General features: G+C 48.9%; 7 protein-coding genes across 7 annotated transcripts; 4 read left to right on the plus strand and 3 right to left on the minus strand.

The window, feature by feature from the left end:
• Positions 1-1,043: 1,043 nt before the first annotated feature.
• Positions 1,044-3,704, plus strand: N7533_003377 (beta-glucosidase; the record flags this gene model as incomplete). The annotated part of the gene is made up of 8 exons (XM_057100027.1): positions 1,044-1,170; positions 1,227-1,420; positions 1,479-1,531; positions 1,587-1,809; positions 1,879-2,128; positions 2,175-2,346; positions 2,412-3,189; positions 3,234-3,704. Coding segments are annotated over 8 exons (2,268 nt in total), but the record flags the coding sequence as incomplete, so codon positions are not given.
• A 450-nt stretch (positions 3,705-4,154) lies between these two features.
• Positions 4,155-6,365, minus strand: N7533_003378 (uncharacterized protein; the record flags this gene model as incomplete). The annotated part of the gene is made up of 3 exons (XM_057100028.1): positions 4,155-5,502; positions 5,560-5,933; positions 6,000-6,365. 3 exons carry the CDS (start codon positions 6,363-6,365, stop codon positions 4,155-4,157), a joined length of 2,088 nt encoding a protein of 695 aa, XP_056962716.1.
• A 1,152-nt stretch (positions 6,366-7,517) lies between these two features.
• N7533_003379 (uncharacterized protein) lies at positions 7,518-9,158 on the minus strand (the record flags this gene model as incomplete). The annotated part of the gene is made up of 4 exons (XM_057100029.1): positions 7,518-7,865; positions 7,947-8,306; positions 8,365-8,766; positions 8,937-9,158. The coding sequence occupies 4 exons, from the start codon at positions 9,156-9,158 to the stop codon at positions 7,518-7,520; spliced, it is 1,332 nt and encodes a 443-aa protein (XP_056962717.1).
• Positions 9,159-9,914: 756 nt separating this feature from the next.
• Positions 9,915-11,642, plus strand: N7533_003380 (glycoside hydrolase family 43 protein; the record flags this gene model as incomplete). Its single annotated transcript, XM_057100030.1, has 4 exons — positions 9,915-10,316; positions 10,378-10,834; positions 10,886-11,059; positions 11,110-11,642. The coding sequence occupies 4 exons, from the start codon at positions 9,915-9,917 to the stop codon at positions 11,640-11,642; spliced, it is 1,566 nt and encodes a 521-aa protein (XP_056962718.1).
• A 1,805-nt stretch (positions 11,643-13,447) lies between these two features.
• N7533_003381 (uncharacterized protein) lies at positions 13,448-13,910 on the plus strand (the record flags this gene model as incomplete). The annotated part of the gene is made up of 2 exons (XM_057100031.1): positions 13,448-13,470; positions 13,508-13,910. The coding sequence occupies 2 exons, from the start codon at positions 13,448-13,450 to the stop codon at positions 13,908-13,910; spliced, it is 426 nt and encodes a 141-aa protein (XP_056962719.1).
• Positions 13,911-14,649: 739 nt separating this feature from the next.
• Positions 14,650-15,557, plus strand: N7533_003382 (DUF3425 domain-containing protein; the record flags this gene model as incomplete). The annotated part of the gene is made up of 2 exons (XM_057100032.1): positions 14,650-14,779; positions 14,899-15,557. 2 exons carry the CDS (start codon positions 14,650-14,652, stop codon positions 15,555-15,557), a joined length of 789 nt encoding a protein of 262 aa, XP_056962720.1.
• A 97-nt stretch (positions 15,558-15,654) lies between these two features.
• On the minus strand, positions 15,655-16,210 carry N7533_003383 (uncharacterized protein; the record flags this gene model as incomplete). Its single annotated transcript, XM_057100033.1, has 2 exons — positions 15,655-15,958; positions 16,050-16,210. The coding sequence occupies 2 exons, from the start codon at positions 16,208-16,210 to the stop codon at positions 15,655-15,657; spliced, it is 465 nt and encodes a 154-aa protein (XP_056962721.1).
• Between the last annotated feature and the right edge of the window lie 460 nt (positions 16,211-16,670).

The raw sequence follows: 16,670 nt of genomic DNA on the forward strand, positions 1-16,670 counted from the left end.
TCATAGTAAGCAGCCGTTTGTTGAAATTACCACCCCATTGATCCAATAACTTGAATTCACCACTGGCATTTGGCTATAGGAGCTTGAAAAAACAGTACTAGTATGTGCCGCTTGCTCTACCAGGAGTAGTTATCTAGCCTACTCCGCCCGGGGCTGATCGAACCTTCCAAGGTTCAAGGTCCACGGGCGGAATTCAAGAAAACTTTTATTCCACATCTACCGCCCAGGAGTATTGATTACTGCATACTGCAATATTTCTACTGCCTCATCTTACTTAATTTATAGCAGGTCTATGCGATTGCGATCGGTGCGGTAGAAATAGTTAAGGAGAGTATCCATGGATGGCCCCACATGTTGCGGGGAAGCGGGGGAAACAGCCCCGTTTTATAGTTAGTACAACAGGGCAAAGCAAACAACAAATCTTGATACCACCCCAGAAACATCCGTGCTTCACAGATCGACCCTTTTAACTACCGGATTCTTTCAAATTACGACTCCTCAGTGGTACTCTACTATGTCACACATCGCGAGAATTGAACCACGAGGGTCGAATTGCATCACATCGCTTACAGAGCTTCCCCTTGCAGATATGATCTGGCTCTGGAATGTGGACGTGTTGAACGCGCCGTTCTGGATCGCGTCTGCTCCTCCCGCGCAATTTTGAACTGCCTTTTTTGCTTTCTCTTTGCTATCTTTCTTCGATTCTGAAGAACTTCCCCGCAATTTTGGTACTTTGGATACGGCTTGATCTGAAGATACATCGCGGCTGTACCTCACCTTTTCTCCCCTTCCCCCGCCCCTCGGTTGTCCGCAACCGACTCTTCTGATAATATCTGAAATGATATTGCATCGGTCTAGTGCTTCCCGAGGATGAGCTAGGAAAGTCTAAACTTTACTTAAAGCGTGACATTTCCGTCTCGGAATTCCCATCTGAATTCTCCGAGCGGAGGTTGTCTATAAATTGACAGATCGCTCGCTGTTGATGAGCCAGCCCCAACCTCGACCACACTCAAGCTAGTGCTAGCTGGTAATTATACACAGACGCAAACATGGGGCTCAAGACCTACTGCCTAGGTCTATCGCTCCTCTTCTTGAGCTTCTCGGTCCATGCAGAGAACATAACGAGCGACACTCACTTCTACGGACAATCGCCACCTGTTTATCCTTCTCGTATGTCGCGTCCCCATTCCCAGGTTGATTCATTCTACTAACAGTTATGTATCCAGCCGAAGGAACAGGGTCTGGTAATTGGGAATCCGCCTACCAAAAGGCCAAGGAGTTTGTTGGCAAATTATCTGCTGAAGAGAAGGTGAACTTGACTGCCGGAGTATCTGTCGAAAATGGATGTTCTGGGAATATTGCACCGATTGAACGCCTCGGTTTCCCTGGTTTCTGCGTCTCTGATGCTGGGAATGGACTAGTGAGTCTTTTTTGCATTCAGTTCGATCTAGTTCATTTCACTGACGATAGATCTCTAGAGGGGAACCGACTTCGTCAACAGCTGGCCAAGTGGGCTTCACGTGGGAGCCAGGTACGAATGATTACTTCTTGCACTGTTTACTCATCTCGCTCATTTATTTGACTAGTTGGAACAAAGATCTTGCAAAGAAACGTGGCGCACACATGGGCGCTGAGTTTCGTCGAAAGGGTGTCAATTTACTACTGGGCCCTGTGGTTGGTCCACTGGGTCGGGTTGCTGAGGGTGGTCGTAACTGGGAAGGCTTTTCCGATGACCCGTATCTTTCTGGTAGCTTGGTCTTTGATACCATCCAGGGTATACAGTCCGCGGGTGTCGGGGCTTCGACTAAGGTAAGTAATAACTTGGGTACCGCTGTGTGGTGTGGTAGGCTCGAAGTGTTCTGACCAGACTACAACCAGCATTATATCGGGAACGAGCAAGAGACCAATCGGAATCCAGAGACAAATGAACAAGGAGAGTATACCGAGGCGGTCTCGTCGAATATTGACGATAAGACTATGCATGAGCTCTACCTCTGGCCATTCCAGGATGCCGTGCTAGCTGGAAGTGCATCTATCATGTGTTCCTATCAGCGCATTAACAACTCGTACGGTTGTCAGAATAGCAAGACGCTTAATGGGCTTCTGAAGACTGAGTTGGGCTTTCAGGGTGAGTTCCGAAGCCTAATTTTCACTCTGTTCATCGCGACTAATAGCAATACAGGCTATGTTGTTACCGATTGGGGTGCTCAGCATGCTGGTATTGCTGGAGCGAATGCCGGTTTGGACATGGTCATGCCCTCATCACAGACGTGGGGGGGATAACCTCACTATCGCAATCAAGAATGGTTCTATGGAAGCATCCAGATTGGATGATATGGCCACTCGGTAAGCCAGGGCTTAGATATTCGCAGAATCGAATCTGGAAATAGACTAACTAGCCATACTTCCAGTATTATTGCGACTTGGTACCAACTCGATCAAGTTGAAGGAATCAAGAACCCGGGAATCGGAATGCCATCAGATATTACCGCACCGCACAAGCAGGTGATCGGAAAATCCCCAGACTCCAAGCCCATCCTTCTCCAAGGGGCAATCGAGGGACATGTTCTTGTCAAGAACACTGACAGCGCCCTCCCCCTTAAATCCCCCAATATGGTTTCGGTATTTGGATACGACGCTGCCACCTCGGATTTCCTCGAAGTGTCGCTCGCCCAACAACAAGACAGCCCACTTTACCAAAATAGCACACTTTACGTTGCCGGGGGATCTGGTGCCGGCTCTGCAGCATACATCGACGCTCCAATCGATGCCATCCAACGTCAGGCTTATGAAGACGACTCGTCCGTCATGTATAACTTCTACGATCAGAATCCCGATGTGGATGCGAGTTCTGACGTCTGTGTTGTTCTCGTCAATGATTATGCGACCGAGGGCTTTGATCGCCCCGGATTGAGCGATGAATACAGCGATACGCTCATCACAAACATCGCGAGTAAATGCGCCAACACGGTAGTCGTCATTCACAACGCTGGAATTCGCGTCGTCGATAATTGGATCGAGAATTCGAATGTCACTGCTGTTATCTTTGCCCATCTTCCAGGCCAGGATACGGGTCGTGCTCTGGTGGATATTCTTTATGGTCGCGCTAATCCCTCCGGTCGTCTTCCTTATACTGTGGCTAAGAAGGCGTCGGACTATGGTGATCTTCTCTCCCGACACAGCCGGACGGTGATTATTGGCTTTTCCCTCAGTCGGACTTTACTGAGGGTCAGTTTATTGATTATCGGGCTTTTGATAAGAAGGGAATTCCTCCACGCTTTGAGTTTGGATATGGATTGTCTTATACGAGCTTCAAGTACTCTGGTCTGCAGACTAAGAGCTCGGGTAAATCCAGTTCGAAGTATCCTCCATCTGCAAATATTGTCGAGGGCGGAAACCCGCATTTGTGGGACGTGTTGATGACAGTCACTGCCGAGGTGCAGAATGCCGGTAGTATGGACGGTGATGAGGTTACTCAGTTGTATCTTGGAATTCCTGGCGGTCCTGTTCGCCAACTTCGTGGATTTGAGAAGGTCTCTATCGCCAGTGGGCAAAGCGAGTCTGTCACTTTCTCGCTCACGCGGAGGGATCTGAGTAGTTGGGACGTGAATGCCCAGGAATGGGCTTTGCAGGATGGACAGTACAAGGTTTACGTTGGACGATCTAGCCGTGATCTGCCTTTAACCGCCTCTTTCTCCATCTAATGTCGCAGAGGGCAGAAGATCCTTCGTCGTGAGAGGTATAGCTTCTCTAGGATCAATAAGACTCAAACCATGCATGTAGCCATTGATTTTCATCTCCCCATTGGAAAAGAAACAATCGGTCTATAGGGGCAAGGGTTTCGCAGAAAATTGTAATCCATACACGGCATCGGATGCCCTGGAGGTGAGGAAAAGCATCTGGGAACAAAAACCTTGGAAGGAAAACCCTTTCAGGGCTCTTGCTCTAGGCCTGTGCACCTGAATTGTGCGAGTATGTCTGTTCAGGGTCTGGACTATCCTCCGTCTGCGTATTCAAATTGAAAGTGATATGGTATCAAATATCATTCTATGAGATCTATGTCATCTCTAGTCTACCCATTCAAACATGTACAAGAAATTTAGGGCAAAAATACAGCATCGGGAATCGAAAACGTGAAAGGAGAGGGGCGGCGATCAAAGCTTGCTCTTGCCAGGCTGGTTCTTGAGAACATTCTCATTCCAAGGATAGGGGTCGAAAGTCAGGTCGTTAACGGGGTTCTGTTGGCTGGCACGGTGGAACAGGTCCTCGTAAACCTTGCCGTCCGATCGGCCCAGACTGCTGTCGAGTTGCCAGTCGGGAATAGCCCAAGCGTCGACAAGACGAATAGCGTGGGGGCGTATCTCGTCGAGCAACTTCATGACGGCAACGGTGCGGGTGAGGGTGATCTGGCGCACAGTCACAGCACCAGAGGAGAAGAACTCGGCGGCTTCGCGCTCGAGAGTGTGGAGGGCGTAGAGGCGGAAGAGAGAGTGCATGATGGTCTTGGAATCGGAGTCAAGGGACTGCGACAGGTTGGGCGAGGAGACAGCTTCGTAGAAGTTCCTCACAATCATGTACTGGGAGTGAGCAGTGGACAGACGCCAGAAGTCGACCAGCAGGCTGTTCCACGAGCGCTTCTCAGCATCGCGGTGCTTCAGGGCCTCAAAGGTGAGGTGGGCAGTGCGCCAAGCGAAGGCATCCACAATATCAGCATCGTTCTCGAGGATATCGAAAGAGGCACCCTTCTCGCGGCGGTCAAGGTAGTTGCGGAGGATACGTGAAGTGTCATTATCAGCAGACTTGCCGGAAAGAACGGCACGTGCAGACTTGAGCAGGTAACGAGCGACCTGCTGGGTGAGCATGTAGTTGTCACCCTCCCAAGTCAGAGTAGGAAGGTAGTCAGCGTAGTATGAGCCGATACCGCTGTAGCTGCTGTAACCGTGGCCACCACAAGCACGGCGACAGACCTCAAGACCCTCACCAGCAGTGGTACTGGCAAGTGCCTTCAGACCGCAGGAAGTAGCGTGCAGGTCGGCGAGGAGATCAGCTCCTGCGCGAAGCTCCTCGGGACCAGCACCACGCGAATCTTGACCAGGGGAAGCGGCAGCCTTCATGCGCTGCTGGTTCTCCTCGTACAAACGCATCATACCGCGGCCGGTGAAGTGAAGAGCGTACATGGATGCCAGGAGCGGCAGAAGACGGACCTGCACCATCTTGTAGTTGAGAACCTGGTTCTCTCCGGCGTTGACGTCGGCATCGCGATCCTGGAATTGTCTGCGCACAGCGGCGTAACGAGTAGCGATGGTCACACCGCGAGCCAGGACGCCACCGGACTGCAGAACAATGTTGGAGCGCACCCAAGTGAGGGTGCCGTAGACGAGGGTAGGGAGGGCGGGGCGGATATATTTGTTGGTCTCCTTGTCGATACGGGAGAAACGGGCAAGCATGTTGACGTGGGGGATCTCGACGTTGTTGAAGAGAAGGAACCCGTTGTCCATGGTGCTGGGAAATGGTTAGTCATTGCTTGATGCGTGGTTTTGCAGAGTGTGGACTACTTACTTGTAGCCAAACTTGGGACCAATGTCACCAACGTAGACGTTCTCCAGAGGCTGGTGTGTCTCCAGGTCACGAACTTGCACCACGAAAGGATGGGGACCGTAGTTCTTTCCTCCAATGAATAGCTGGGCCATAACGACAGCATGATTGGCAGTACGACCGAGGGAGCCAATCCACCACTTGGAAGCAGTGAGGGTAGGGGAGTGGATGGTGAAAGTCTTCTTGTCGGGGTTCCAGGTGGCGGTGGTCTCGAGACCACGGACGTTGGAGCCGTGGCCCAGCTCGGTTTGTGCGTAGCAGCCGATGATCTCGTATTTGGCGGCGCGCTCAAGGAAGAGCTTGTGTTGTTCCGGGCTACCTTGTTCACGGAGGGTCACCTAGAATTGAAAATGGCCAGTTAGCATCGGTTCATCGGTTCATGGAACATAGAGGATGGATCTTACCAGGAACATGCTGGCATGCAGACCATATGGAGTAGGTTCACCAATCAGCTCATTGGCGGCATGGAGCTCCTCCATGGACCATTGGTGCTTCTCAGCCAGCTGTTGCAGGCGCTTGGCCTTGGCCAGCGATCGCTGAAGACGCTCAACGCGACCGAGGGAGTGGTTCTGGGACTTGTCGAAGACCTTCTCAGGCTGGAGGAGCTTCACCAGCTGGTCTTGACGCTGTAGGAACTCCTTTGTGTGCAGTAATTCGGAGAGCTTATCGACATTGATGTTGGATTGGGCACGCTCTTGAGCGAGCAATTCGGAACCCTGCGGGCCCGCGGGGGTAAGGGCCTTGACCCAATCAGGAGGAGGAGAAGGCATTGTGAAGATGTGGAGGGAGGGGAAAGGGAGAAGTGAAAGATAGAGAAGAAGGAGAAGAAGGGAGAAGAGGTTCAAGATATGAAGTGAGTGAAGTTGGGGAAGGCGGGTGACGTTTCTAGGCCGAGGAATTCCCAAAAAGGAAAGTGCCGAGGCTGTCCCAATCGGGTCAAGCGCCGAATAAGGCCGAGCGCGCAGAGAGAATTAAAGTAGAGAAGACTGTACTTAAGTAGAATATACTTGATATTAATACTAGAGAGCGAATAGCATGCTATATTCTGTTCTATATCAAGTATAGAATACTCCATATTCTCACCCCCATCAGTGTCTCCCCCTATCCACATCCACATCCCCAGCTTGCGGGGTGTCGGCTGGGGCAGTCCCGGGGTCACCCAACCCCGAAATCGGGGCCCCCATCTTAACTAGGTTTAGCGTGGCTCCCGCCGACTTTGTTAAGACAGACAAATTTAGAGTCATCGATAGTCACTTGGCTAGTCGCCTAGTCCCCCTGGTCGGCTGATTCTCCGGCGAAAGCCGAACCCTTACACCAAGTCGACGGGTCAGCCATTTGACCTCGGTTCAGCCCCGGTTGTACTCCATACATGCTTACCGGTCGAATGGCCCTACAAACACACTCTACAGCCCCAATATTTACATCCCTGCCACTAAGATAGTCTGCAGTAGTCTACTAGTGAATGCGGCTGTCTAAAATATGTGCCGAACACCTGAACTCTCTCTTCGGGGCAAGCCGAATGGCCGGGAAATCCTTAGTTGGGCAAAATAATGCTGGAGATGGAAATATAATCTTCATGATGACATTTTCTATCAATTCCGCTAATTTGAAGAGCTCCACGAAGTTCGCTCAATACAAGCGACCTTGGAAAACATTCGAAGGAGCCCTTCGGAGCACAGCGGCTCGGAATACTCAAGTACTCTCGGATCAGATAAGCTAATCGGGTCCCGACTATCACATGTTCACATGTCAGCACTGTTCTGCTTGTGAAAACACACACAAAAAAAATTGTGAACGTGTCAAATGGTCAATTCGGTGCACCCAAAATGTCATAATTTCATTCATTTCACCCGTTCAGTGCCCGTGATCAAAAAACACATGATGTTTTAAGGGGCCTCGCATTCTCGCCGCATTATTCCGACTCAATCATCCCGCTGCTCTTTCGATACCCGCGGTAGTCCCAACCACATGAGGAAGATAGCTCCGGATAGAGCTATGATGAATGGCTGTAACACTTGAACACCCTTTGCCTGCGCCAGTGCACCTACAGCAAATGGCAGAATCGCAGCCCCGGACCCTCCAAATGCCGCTGCAAATCCTATCGAACTGACATGCAAGTGTCGAGGTAACAGTTTGGCGATCATCACCACGACACCGGGAAAAAGGGGGCCTAGGAAGAAACCCTGAAGCGAGACTGCGACTGCCGATGCATAAAATTGTGGCACAAGCCAGAGGACGAGTCCAAAGGCGATGGATAGCAGGATATATGCCTATGATCGCATATCGTTAGCGTGGACTGCTCCATGCTCGTCTAAACAATTGAGAAACGAGGATATGGAAGAGAAACCCACTGAAATCGCCAACTTCTCTCCTACTCGCGGCGTCACAAAGCCCAGTAGAATCCGTCCGACTGTGATACCTAACCAGAACCCAGTCGCTGTCATTCCACTGGCGAAAGCGCCCCCGTTTCGCACGCGAATCATGAAGGTCACAATCCATCCACCCAGCGCAACTTCCACACCCACGTATCCGAGCAAGAACGCCGCGCACAGCCAAGTGACTCGTGCAGAGGGGCGTGTAAAGAGTGCTGTCCTGAGTCCACCCTTTTTACTATCGCCACCGGTGTCGGCCCTCGCTTGTCGGAAGACTGCGCCTGTTGCTTTCCAAAAGCAGGTGCCACAAACGATGAGTTCAATGGCCGCGCAACCGACCTAGGGAAGACAGATACCATGAGCGAAAGTCCAGAGATTCATTGCGAAAACAGCTTACCATGACGAAATAAAAGTAATACCAGGGCATATTTGCCCGCGCGATCATCGATGTCGCAATCAGCGGACTCAGCACAGCTCCTAATCCATATATACCATGCAACAGTCCAAGTAACTCATTTGAATGAGCCATGTTCCCGATCCACGCGTTCCATGCTGCGTCCTCGAGGCCGTTGCCGAAGCCGGCGAAGATGAAGGAGATCACAAGGACTGGGTAGGGAGGATGGACGCAGTTGACGATATAGGCGAGTAGATGGCACCCTGGTCCGATCAAAGCGGGGCCGCGCTGTCCAAGCGAGGTGTGAATTCGATTGTTAAGGAATGCTGCAAGAACATATCCGACCAGCGGAGACAGAAAGACGAGAGACACAACTGTGTAGGAGAGGTTGTAATATGATTCAAGCTAGGCTCATTAGCATGGGACTTCAAATTTTCAAGGTAAAAATCTCAGGTCTTGGTATTACATATGGGATCAAAGCCTGCGAAAACCAGATTAGCAAACACATAAGCGAAAATCCCTCTGGGATAGGTTGTTTCAAACTTCAAGGTATTCTCCCGGATTGTCTCACTTACACCGTATGCCGCATCATTCGCGCCCATTACCAGGAAGCTGAAGAAAGTCGCAAACGAGCGATATGCATTGATCCGAGGCTCATTCCACTTCTCCAGCGCCGCAAATCCCTCATGGGATGTTTCGGACGAATCTGTTCTTGAGCGCTCACTCGGAGGCAAAGTCTGGAGAGTGATTGTGTTGGCATCGCGCGACTGCTCCTGCACTACACAAGTGGAGGCCATGATTCAACTGAAGTGAGCTTGAACGTGTAGTTACCCCGCAAATAGCATCGGAGAAAAACCGCAATGTTAGTATCTGCAAGGGGACTGATGCGAATCCGAATTCGAAACTGCAAGGAGTTGAGATGAAACGTGCGACCACGACCGAATCTCGACTTTATACCAGCTAAGCTTGCTAGCTAACAAGGCTCTTTCACTGCTGATTTGGGCATTGATTTCACTGGCTGGGAGGTCCTTTTCTTGCCACCGCATCGTTCTGAGGGGTTTGCTTGGCGGTGGAGCATCGCCCGCTTTGCCGCTTGCGGAAACTCTCCGATGCGCTCACCTACTCTTTTTGGGTAAAGAGAGCGCAAATCGAGATTCGGCGATGGGGAGTGGAATATTCCATGGGGAATATCGGACTTAATGCAAGAGCCTGCCACAAGTCAATGGACAAGCCTGGACTTTGACCATCTTTTTTGACGGACCGGGATTGGCTCTCAGCTAGGGTAATTAGGGGCCTTCAAAACACGGCATACATATGTTTGACTTCGAATACCCTGGTATAAATAGCCTAAATCGAAGCAGAGCCCTGAAATTTGCTTTCCACGTCAAAAGTTTGGAAATTGGGCTTAATATATGGTAAAGCCATGAGTTCCACCTCCTCGTGTCTTTTACCAGATGTATTATTTATCCACCAATGAGCTTCAAAGAGATCCAATACCTCCGCATTTAAATCAATTGAGACCCGTTCAATCAGCATAGCTCAGTAAAATTACAATGAGTTTCACCAACCCCATAATTCCGGGGTTCAATCCCGATCCCTCTATTGTTCGAGTTGATCAAGACTATTTTTTGGTGACATCAACCTTTGAATACTTTCCTGGGGCCCCAATTTATCATAGCCGGGATCTGATAAAATGGAAACTGATTGGACACGCGTTAACAAGACCGAGCCAACTTCAAATTCACACCCCGGAACCTGGAGGTGGTGTATGGGCTACAACAATTCGCTATCACAGCGGCGTATTCTACATCGTCACGGCTAGCTTCCACCGTTATCGCCCCCAGCACGACGATCGGGTCTGGCCCCAAGGATTTTATGTCAAAACAAACAATATATGGGATGATAGTACCTGGTCGGATCCTGTTTATTTTGACCAGGTTGGATTCGATCAAGACGTGAGTATTCCCGAGCTCACGACGGGATCGACATTACTAAAAAAAAAATGAAATGACATAGCTTTTTTGGGACGACGATGAAACTGTGTACCTTTCATCCACCTATCGCAAGCTTAAGCCCACACCTGGGGCTAAACTGAAGGATTTCGCCATTCACATATGCACCGTTGATCTTGAAACCGGGCACTCGACGTCCGAGCCAAAATTGATTCGCGAGTCTTCTTCCGGGGTTGCAGAAGGCTCTCATATTTTTAGAAGGGGCCAATACTGGTATCTTTTCACCGCTGAGGGTGGCACCGAGAGCGGACATTGTGAATGGGTTAGTCGCAGCGAAAGTGGACCCTTGGGCCCTTGGGTGTTGGGGCCCAATAATCCCCTTTGGCGCAATGGGTTGGAAGACGAAGTACAAAACACAGGACATGCAGATCTAGTCGAAGACAGAGATGGAAATTGGTGGGCGGTACTCCTTGGTGTTCGACCTGTGAGAAAAGAGGGTGGATGGGAAGATTCTGTGCTCGGTATGTCCATTCCTACAACCGTGACGATCATTTATTTACCAGATATGATAGGCCGAGAATCATTCCTAGTTCCGGTCTCATGGGAGAACGACTGGCCAGTGATAAATGGAGGAAACAAGATTACCCTTCAATCAACCGGTCCGGGTCTTTACCAGCATATCGTACCCGTACAGTGGAGAGATGACTTCTCTAGCCCGAGCATGCAACTGGGATGGTACAGGAAGAGTGAGTTGGCTTATCATTCAGAAGGCTATTTGCTGATTATCTGTATCTAGACACTCCGTTCACATCCGATTTCTCACTGACCGAGCGACCTAATCATCTGCGGCTTTACGGTGGGCCATATGATCTTGCTGTTCCGGCTTGTCCAACACTATTCTTACGCAAGCAGACCCATCTCGTCTGCACGTGGGAGACAAAGTTATCATTCAACCCAACCTCAGAGCATACAGAAGCAGGCACTGTCCTATGGTGGAATTATTTCACGTACACCTGTCTGGGAATTCGCGCACAAGGGGGGAAGCGAATTATCCGATTTCAGCCATCAGAGGACAACATTGTGGAAGAGGAGATAGACTTGACCTCGGATGTGATATTAACTATCCAGTGTGGTAGTGAGTATCGTTTTGGATATCGTCAGCAGAATCTTGCAGATATCAGGTGGGTCGGGACTATCTCCAACAAAGCAGCGACAAAAGCACCTCCCATTGGAGCCTGTTTCACCGGGATGATGTTTGGGCTATATGCATTTGGTGAACGCCATCGAGTCTTGAGCCCTGCGGATTTTGAATATGCGCAAGTCTCATAGATGCGGTCCGAGTCTTCTACAGCTTTTCAATCTATATTATCAGTGCCGGTTACTAGATGGTTAGCAGCCAGCAATTTCCAAGTTCTAGATTTTATTTCTTATTGACTACGGCCCCGGGGCCTGCGTTTAAGCTGGACTTCAAGTTCTTACTAGAAATCCATGTTGTATTATCTACCTGGGTACTTCGCATAAATTATCACAATGTATACTATATAGTGTAGCAGGAAGTAGTATGATCTCAGGGGCTATTATCTTGCTACTACCTACCTAAGTAGGCTTGTCCTCCAATGTTACTGTAGCATTGAGAAATGTGTCACGGCCACGGTGGATATTACACAGTCAAAATTCAAAATAACCTGGCATCCCGATAACTGTAACACACTTCAACCATAGTACTAGCATAATCTCACCAAGTGATAGAAGAAAATTGGTCATGGACGGACTAGGCGAAGCAGCTTTCGAGATTAGTGTATAAAACAATGCCCGGTTCCATTGTTCAGCGCAGAGGATTCTGAGCAGCTCCGATTCAAATCATCCAGTCACCCAGGCAACCTCCAGTGGAAATTTCAAACCTTGGAAATCAAAGTTTCTTTCGATATTCTCTAGTAAAATGCAGATTCCACACGCTATAGTGAATGTTATTTCGATCTGTGCTGTACTCGTCACAGGCCTTCCTCAGGCTGAGCCTGGTGATTCTCAGAGTTGGCATTTTTCTAAAATTTGGGAAAATTAGAGAGTTCTGATAAGCCCATTAGATCTTCTACAATGTCGCCGTGTTCTGGACGCCGCTCTATCCCAGGAGTTGTCCATGGAGAAACACGGCATTCATGATCTGCAGGACAGGCAAGCCGCAGACCCACCAAATGGAATAGAAACTATCTATGAAGGCGTAATTCCATCTTCTCTTTCTGATATTTTCTGACCTGGAGCCTGAAATCGACATTGCTAATCATATTACGTAGTACTGTTCGGCAGGCCATACCCAAAGATGTAACTTCTGTCTTAACGGACGGATGTACTGGGGAAAATGTGCGCAAAACCACCGAGTAAGTGAACCGCCCCTGCGATTGAAAAATTGCTTTAACAAACACACCACAGTGCACGCGGACTGGAAACTACTGTAACTATTCTGATAGAGATAGAAATGGTATTTGTAGCTAGGTTGGAATTTCATGCACTGTTTGTTCTTCGGAGCTATTCTACAACGAAGAAGCACAACTTGAAATCTAGTAGGACTTACTGCTCCAAATATTTTCTTGATATAAATCATAGATAACCTTGGAAGGCATAACTTTTAATTATTCACAAGGTAGATAATACATTTGAATAATGGTCAAAAAGAAAGGACTAATAAATAGAGTACGGCATACCCGCAGCGCGTGAGGGTACGCCTTATCTTCAATTCAAGCATACCCACAGCAGCACGGAGTAAAGGAATAGCTAAATAGTAGTAGTAGTGCTGCAACTACTTCACATGGGAAAAGCCTCCAAAATTTGTGGGGCCTCAAACCTTATATGTGCACATTCTGACGTATCATGCTTCAGTTTTGAGCCCGTCCTGTGTAACAGAACATGGAGGGGGTACTCCCTTAGACCAAGACGTATAAGTTGTAAGAAAGCCCAGGGCTTGATCTCAGCACTTCCATCGACTTGACAATGCAAATATTTTGAGTGACATTAGCGTGCTGAGTCATCCCGTATACAAGTCCTCGCCTCATCATTACCATTCACCATTCACTTTTCGCCTATCTTCATCCTTGCTCATACCCTCATAATACAATCTTCCGTCATGAATACTGAACAGCATGAATCAGTTCCACCCCCGAGGGTATCTGGATACTTGACGATACTGGGAAAACCCTCAGATTCGTGTCTGAGGAAGAGCTCGAGAATGCTACCGAAGCTACTGCTAGCACGAAATCGAAAGTGACACCCGCCGAGGTTATCACTGAATACCTTTCCAACCTGAGCCCCCCTCAAAAGACCATTCAAGACAAGCTCTGCGAGCTGGGCTGGGATGAAGCCGCCATTTACAACATGCTCACTCTTCTTGAAAATCAACAGCGATATAACTGCGCAAAGCTCCGCCAGATGGGATACACCGAAACGGAAATTCAAAGGCTCGACGCGCTCGGCAATCAAAATATGAATGATTTCTCGCATCTCGAGCGTGGAACTGCCAGTGCAGGCGATGGAGAATATCAACTGCAGCTGTATCTGCTGGAAGAAGCGAAGCGAAGACGTTTGGTGATGCTCGGAGAAGAATAAGCGGAAGACAAGAAAACCTGCGAGGCCAAGAGGCAAAGTTCTAGTGTGGTAGCCCGAGTATCCCCTTTCTTTTATCCAAGCCATTGAAAACACAAAGGTCGATGGTCTTTTCTAACAGCGTTCAAAGGAAACCCCCCCATGGGGGTATGTGTATCAATATCTAATAAGGAATTCTGAATTTGAAGTAGTATTCAAAACAACTCTCATCGTCGTAACTTATGAAAATATTTTGTGCGACGCTGTATCAATAACAGACATTTCCGTTCTTCAGCTATTCTCGGCCACATCGAAATTGCTTTCACTTTGGGCCAGTCTCGGCTGGGTGACGGTCGCTCAGTACGGGTTTGCTCTATGAATTATTCCTCCTTCTTCCCTCTAAGCGTACTCTCCATTTATCATTTAGTAAATCACGAATCTCAGAAATAAGTACCTAGATATCTACTGGTAACTAGAAATTGAAGTAGGTACTATAAAGGAACTATAAGTCCCAGATACACGGTTGCACACTGAGCCCTGGCAGTATCTCTCCGTTTGTCTCGGGATCTCCCCGAGATTATCCCGAGATTAACCCCGTGATTAACCCCGAGATCCCTGAATACCGATAGACCCGCTTCGACATGGCTCTGATTGGCAGCGGTGCGTCTCTCTGCGTCACCTGTCCGCCAAAATCCAGACGGTCGCTTCAACTTCTACTTCTCCATCTCACCTTGCTGACGCTTTAGTAGTGCTGATCGTGACAATGGCTAGTTCCCCACAATTAACTAAACAAAGTCCAATCGATGATGACAAGGCTGAAGACGACTGGTCAGGTCTAACCGACCCGGCAGAACGCCGCAGACGACAAAATCGAATTAATCAGCGTGCCCGCCGTACGTGTAATCTGATCGAGAGCGCGCATTTCAAGAATATGTAGCTAACAATCTGCTCGCGGTATAGGAAGACGACAACGATCCGAGGCGAATAAAGACATCCACCCGAAAAAGTGTAGTCGCCTCCGCGCCCCCATCCTCCGCGACCGCACTTGTCCGCTCGAAAGAGAGTAGCGCCCTGGAGAATGGCGATCGGCGCTTCAAAAACGATTTTCTACGCGCCTTGATGAATAGATTCACCAGTACGGCATATGAAAGCTATATAACCGGCTCACCGACCTCGGATCACCTCTTAACCCTCACCAAAGTCAATGTTTTTCGCGCATTTGGGAATAACCTTCGCATGGCTGGGGGCTGCTTGGACAATATGGACGATGACTCGATCTCTCACTTCAATACGGAGGCACCGAGGAATAAATTATTGGAAGACAATATGCCGGTTAGCTTGCGACCGACGCGAGTTCAAAAAGCCATACCACACCACCCCTGGCTAGACTTCTTCCCTCTACCTAGAATGCGCGACAACATGATCCAAGCGGGCGATGAATGGGATGATGAAAAACTTTGCACTGATATAATGGGATTCTGGAATATAGGTTCCGCAGAGAACTCAGGTCTGATCGTCTGGGGTGAACCGTGGGATATCAATAATTGGGAGCTTACCGAAGCCTTTCTCAAGAAATGGGCTTGGATTGTACGTGGGTGCCCCGAGTTGATGATATCCACGAATAAATGGCGGTCAAAGCGGGGAGAGAAGCCCATTTTCCGCTATATCTAAGGATATTGGAAAAGACGAAGTGAATACCGCGAGCGAATGAACGAATGAACGAATGAAGAGCATCGGATGAAGCCCAGTAATATTTTTGCATGGCCCTTCATAGCACCTGTTGTCCCAAGTTTATTGGGATCATACTCGGCTCACGATCTGATCCTAGGCCTTGGGATAGTATGGAAATTTCCTCGCTATCTAGAGCGACACCTGGAATCCTATATACCCGGCTCGTCTGTTGATTCATAGGCAGTGGAAGTCGAGTCGCACAGTCCGTGTAGACGAAGATTGTCGTACCATCGACAGTACCATCTGGATTGAGCCGTAGATCATCTACGCAATAATCATCTAGATTATGCATATTTCCACTGCAATGATCCGCTTCGGGTTGCTGGAAGGACATTGTTCCACTAGGAGAATATAATTTCAAGTTAGCTTGGTCTTCTTCTACCAATCCTCATCCCACAACTATAAACGAAGATGAATAGTAAGATAACTTACCAAACTGTCCTCTCAATGGAAACCCAACTCCAATACCCACACTGTCCATCCTTCAAAGGCTTTTCGAGAGCCATCTTTCGAGGTCCAACATCGGATGTCAACTTAGACTGCCAGCCTCCACTGATCCCATCATTCAGACCCTTTTCAAAATTTGGATTCATATCAATAGACCAAGTCAACGTTTTCGTGAATTCAGCAATTTCACAAGGTGGCCCATCACACCAAACGCCCAAAGGAAACTCTCTCCCATAGATGAATCGAGTTGAAAGCTGACAAAACGCCAGGCAGGAATTTGTCTGGTAATCTATATGATCACATACACCCTCCGAGCTCGGCTCATACTTCGGCCGACAAATATCACTGAGATATCGGTGGTAAAGGACCGGTGTATCGTCAATTCCGTCGCATACGTCTCTGCGAAGGAGCTTGTGGGGCCGCTTCTGTTCCTGAGATGTGGCAGTCCCATGCACAGAAAAGAGGAGATATATCAGGGCAAATAATTTGTACATAGTCAAAGCTGTTACCGAGATGATCGTTGTGGAGGGGAAGTGATAGAATTGCAGAGACACATGGTGACTGCGGCCCGTCGTGGCCCCAATATAGCGTCTCACGAGGTGGGGC

Source organism: Penicillium manginii (genome assembly GCF_028828005.1).
Source record: "Penicillium manginii strain IBT 31320 chromosome Unknown utg000003l:1.0-959480.0:1.0-959601.0, whole genome shotgun sequence".
Lineage (NCBI taxonomy): Eukaryota > Fungi > Ascomycota > Eurotiomycetes > Eurotiales > Aspergillaceae > Penicillium > Penicillium manginii.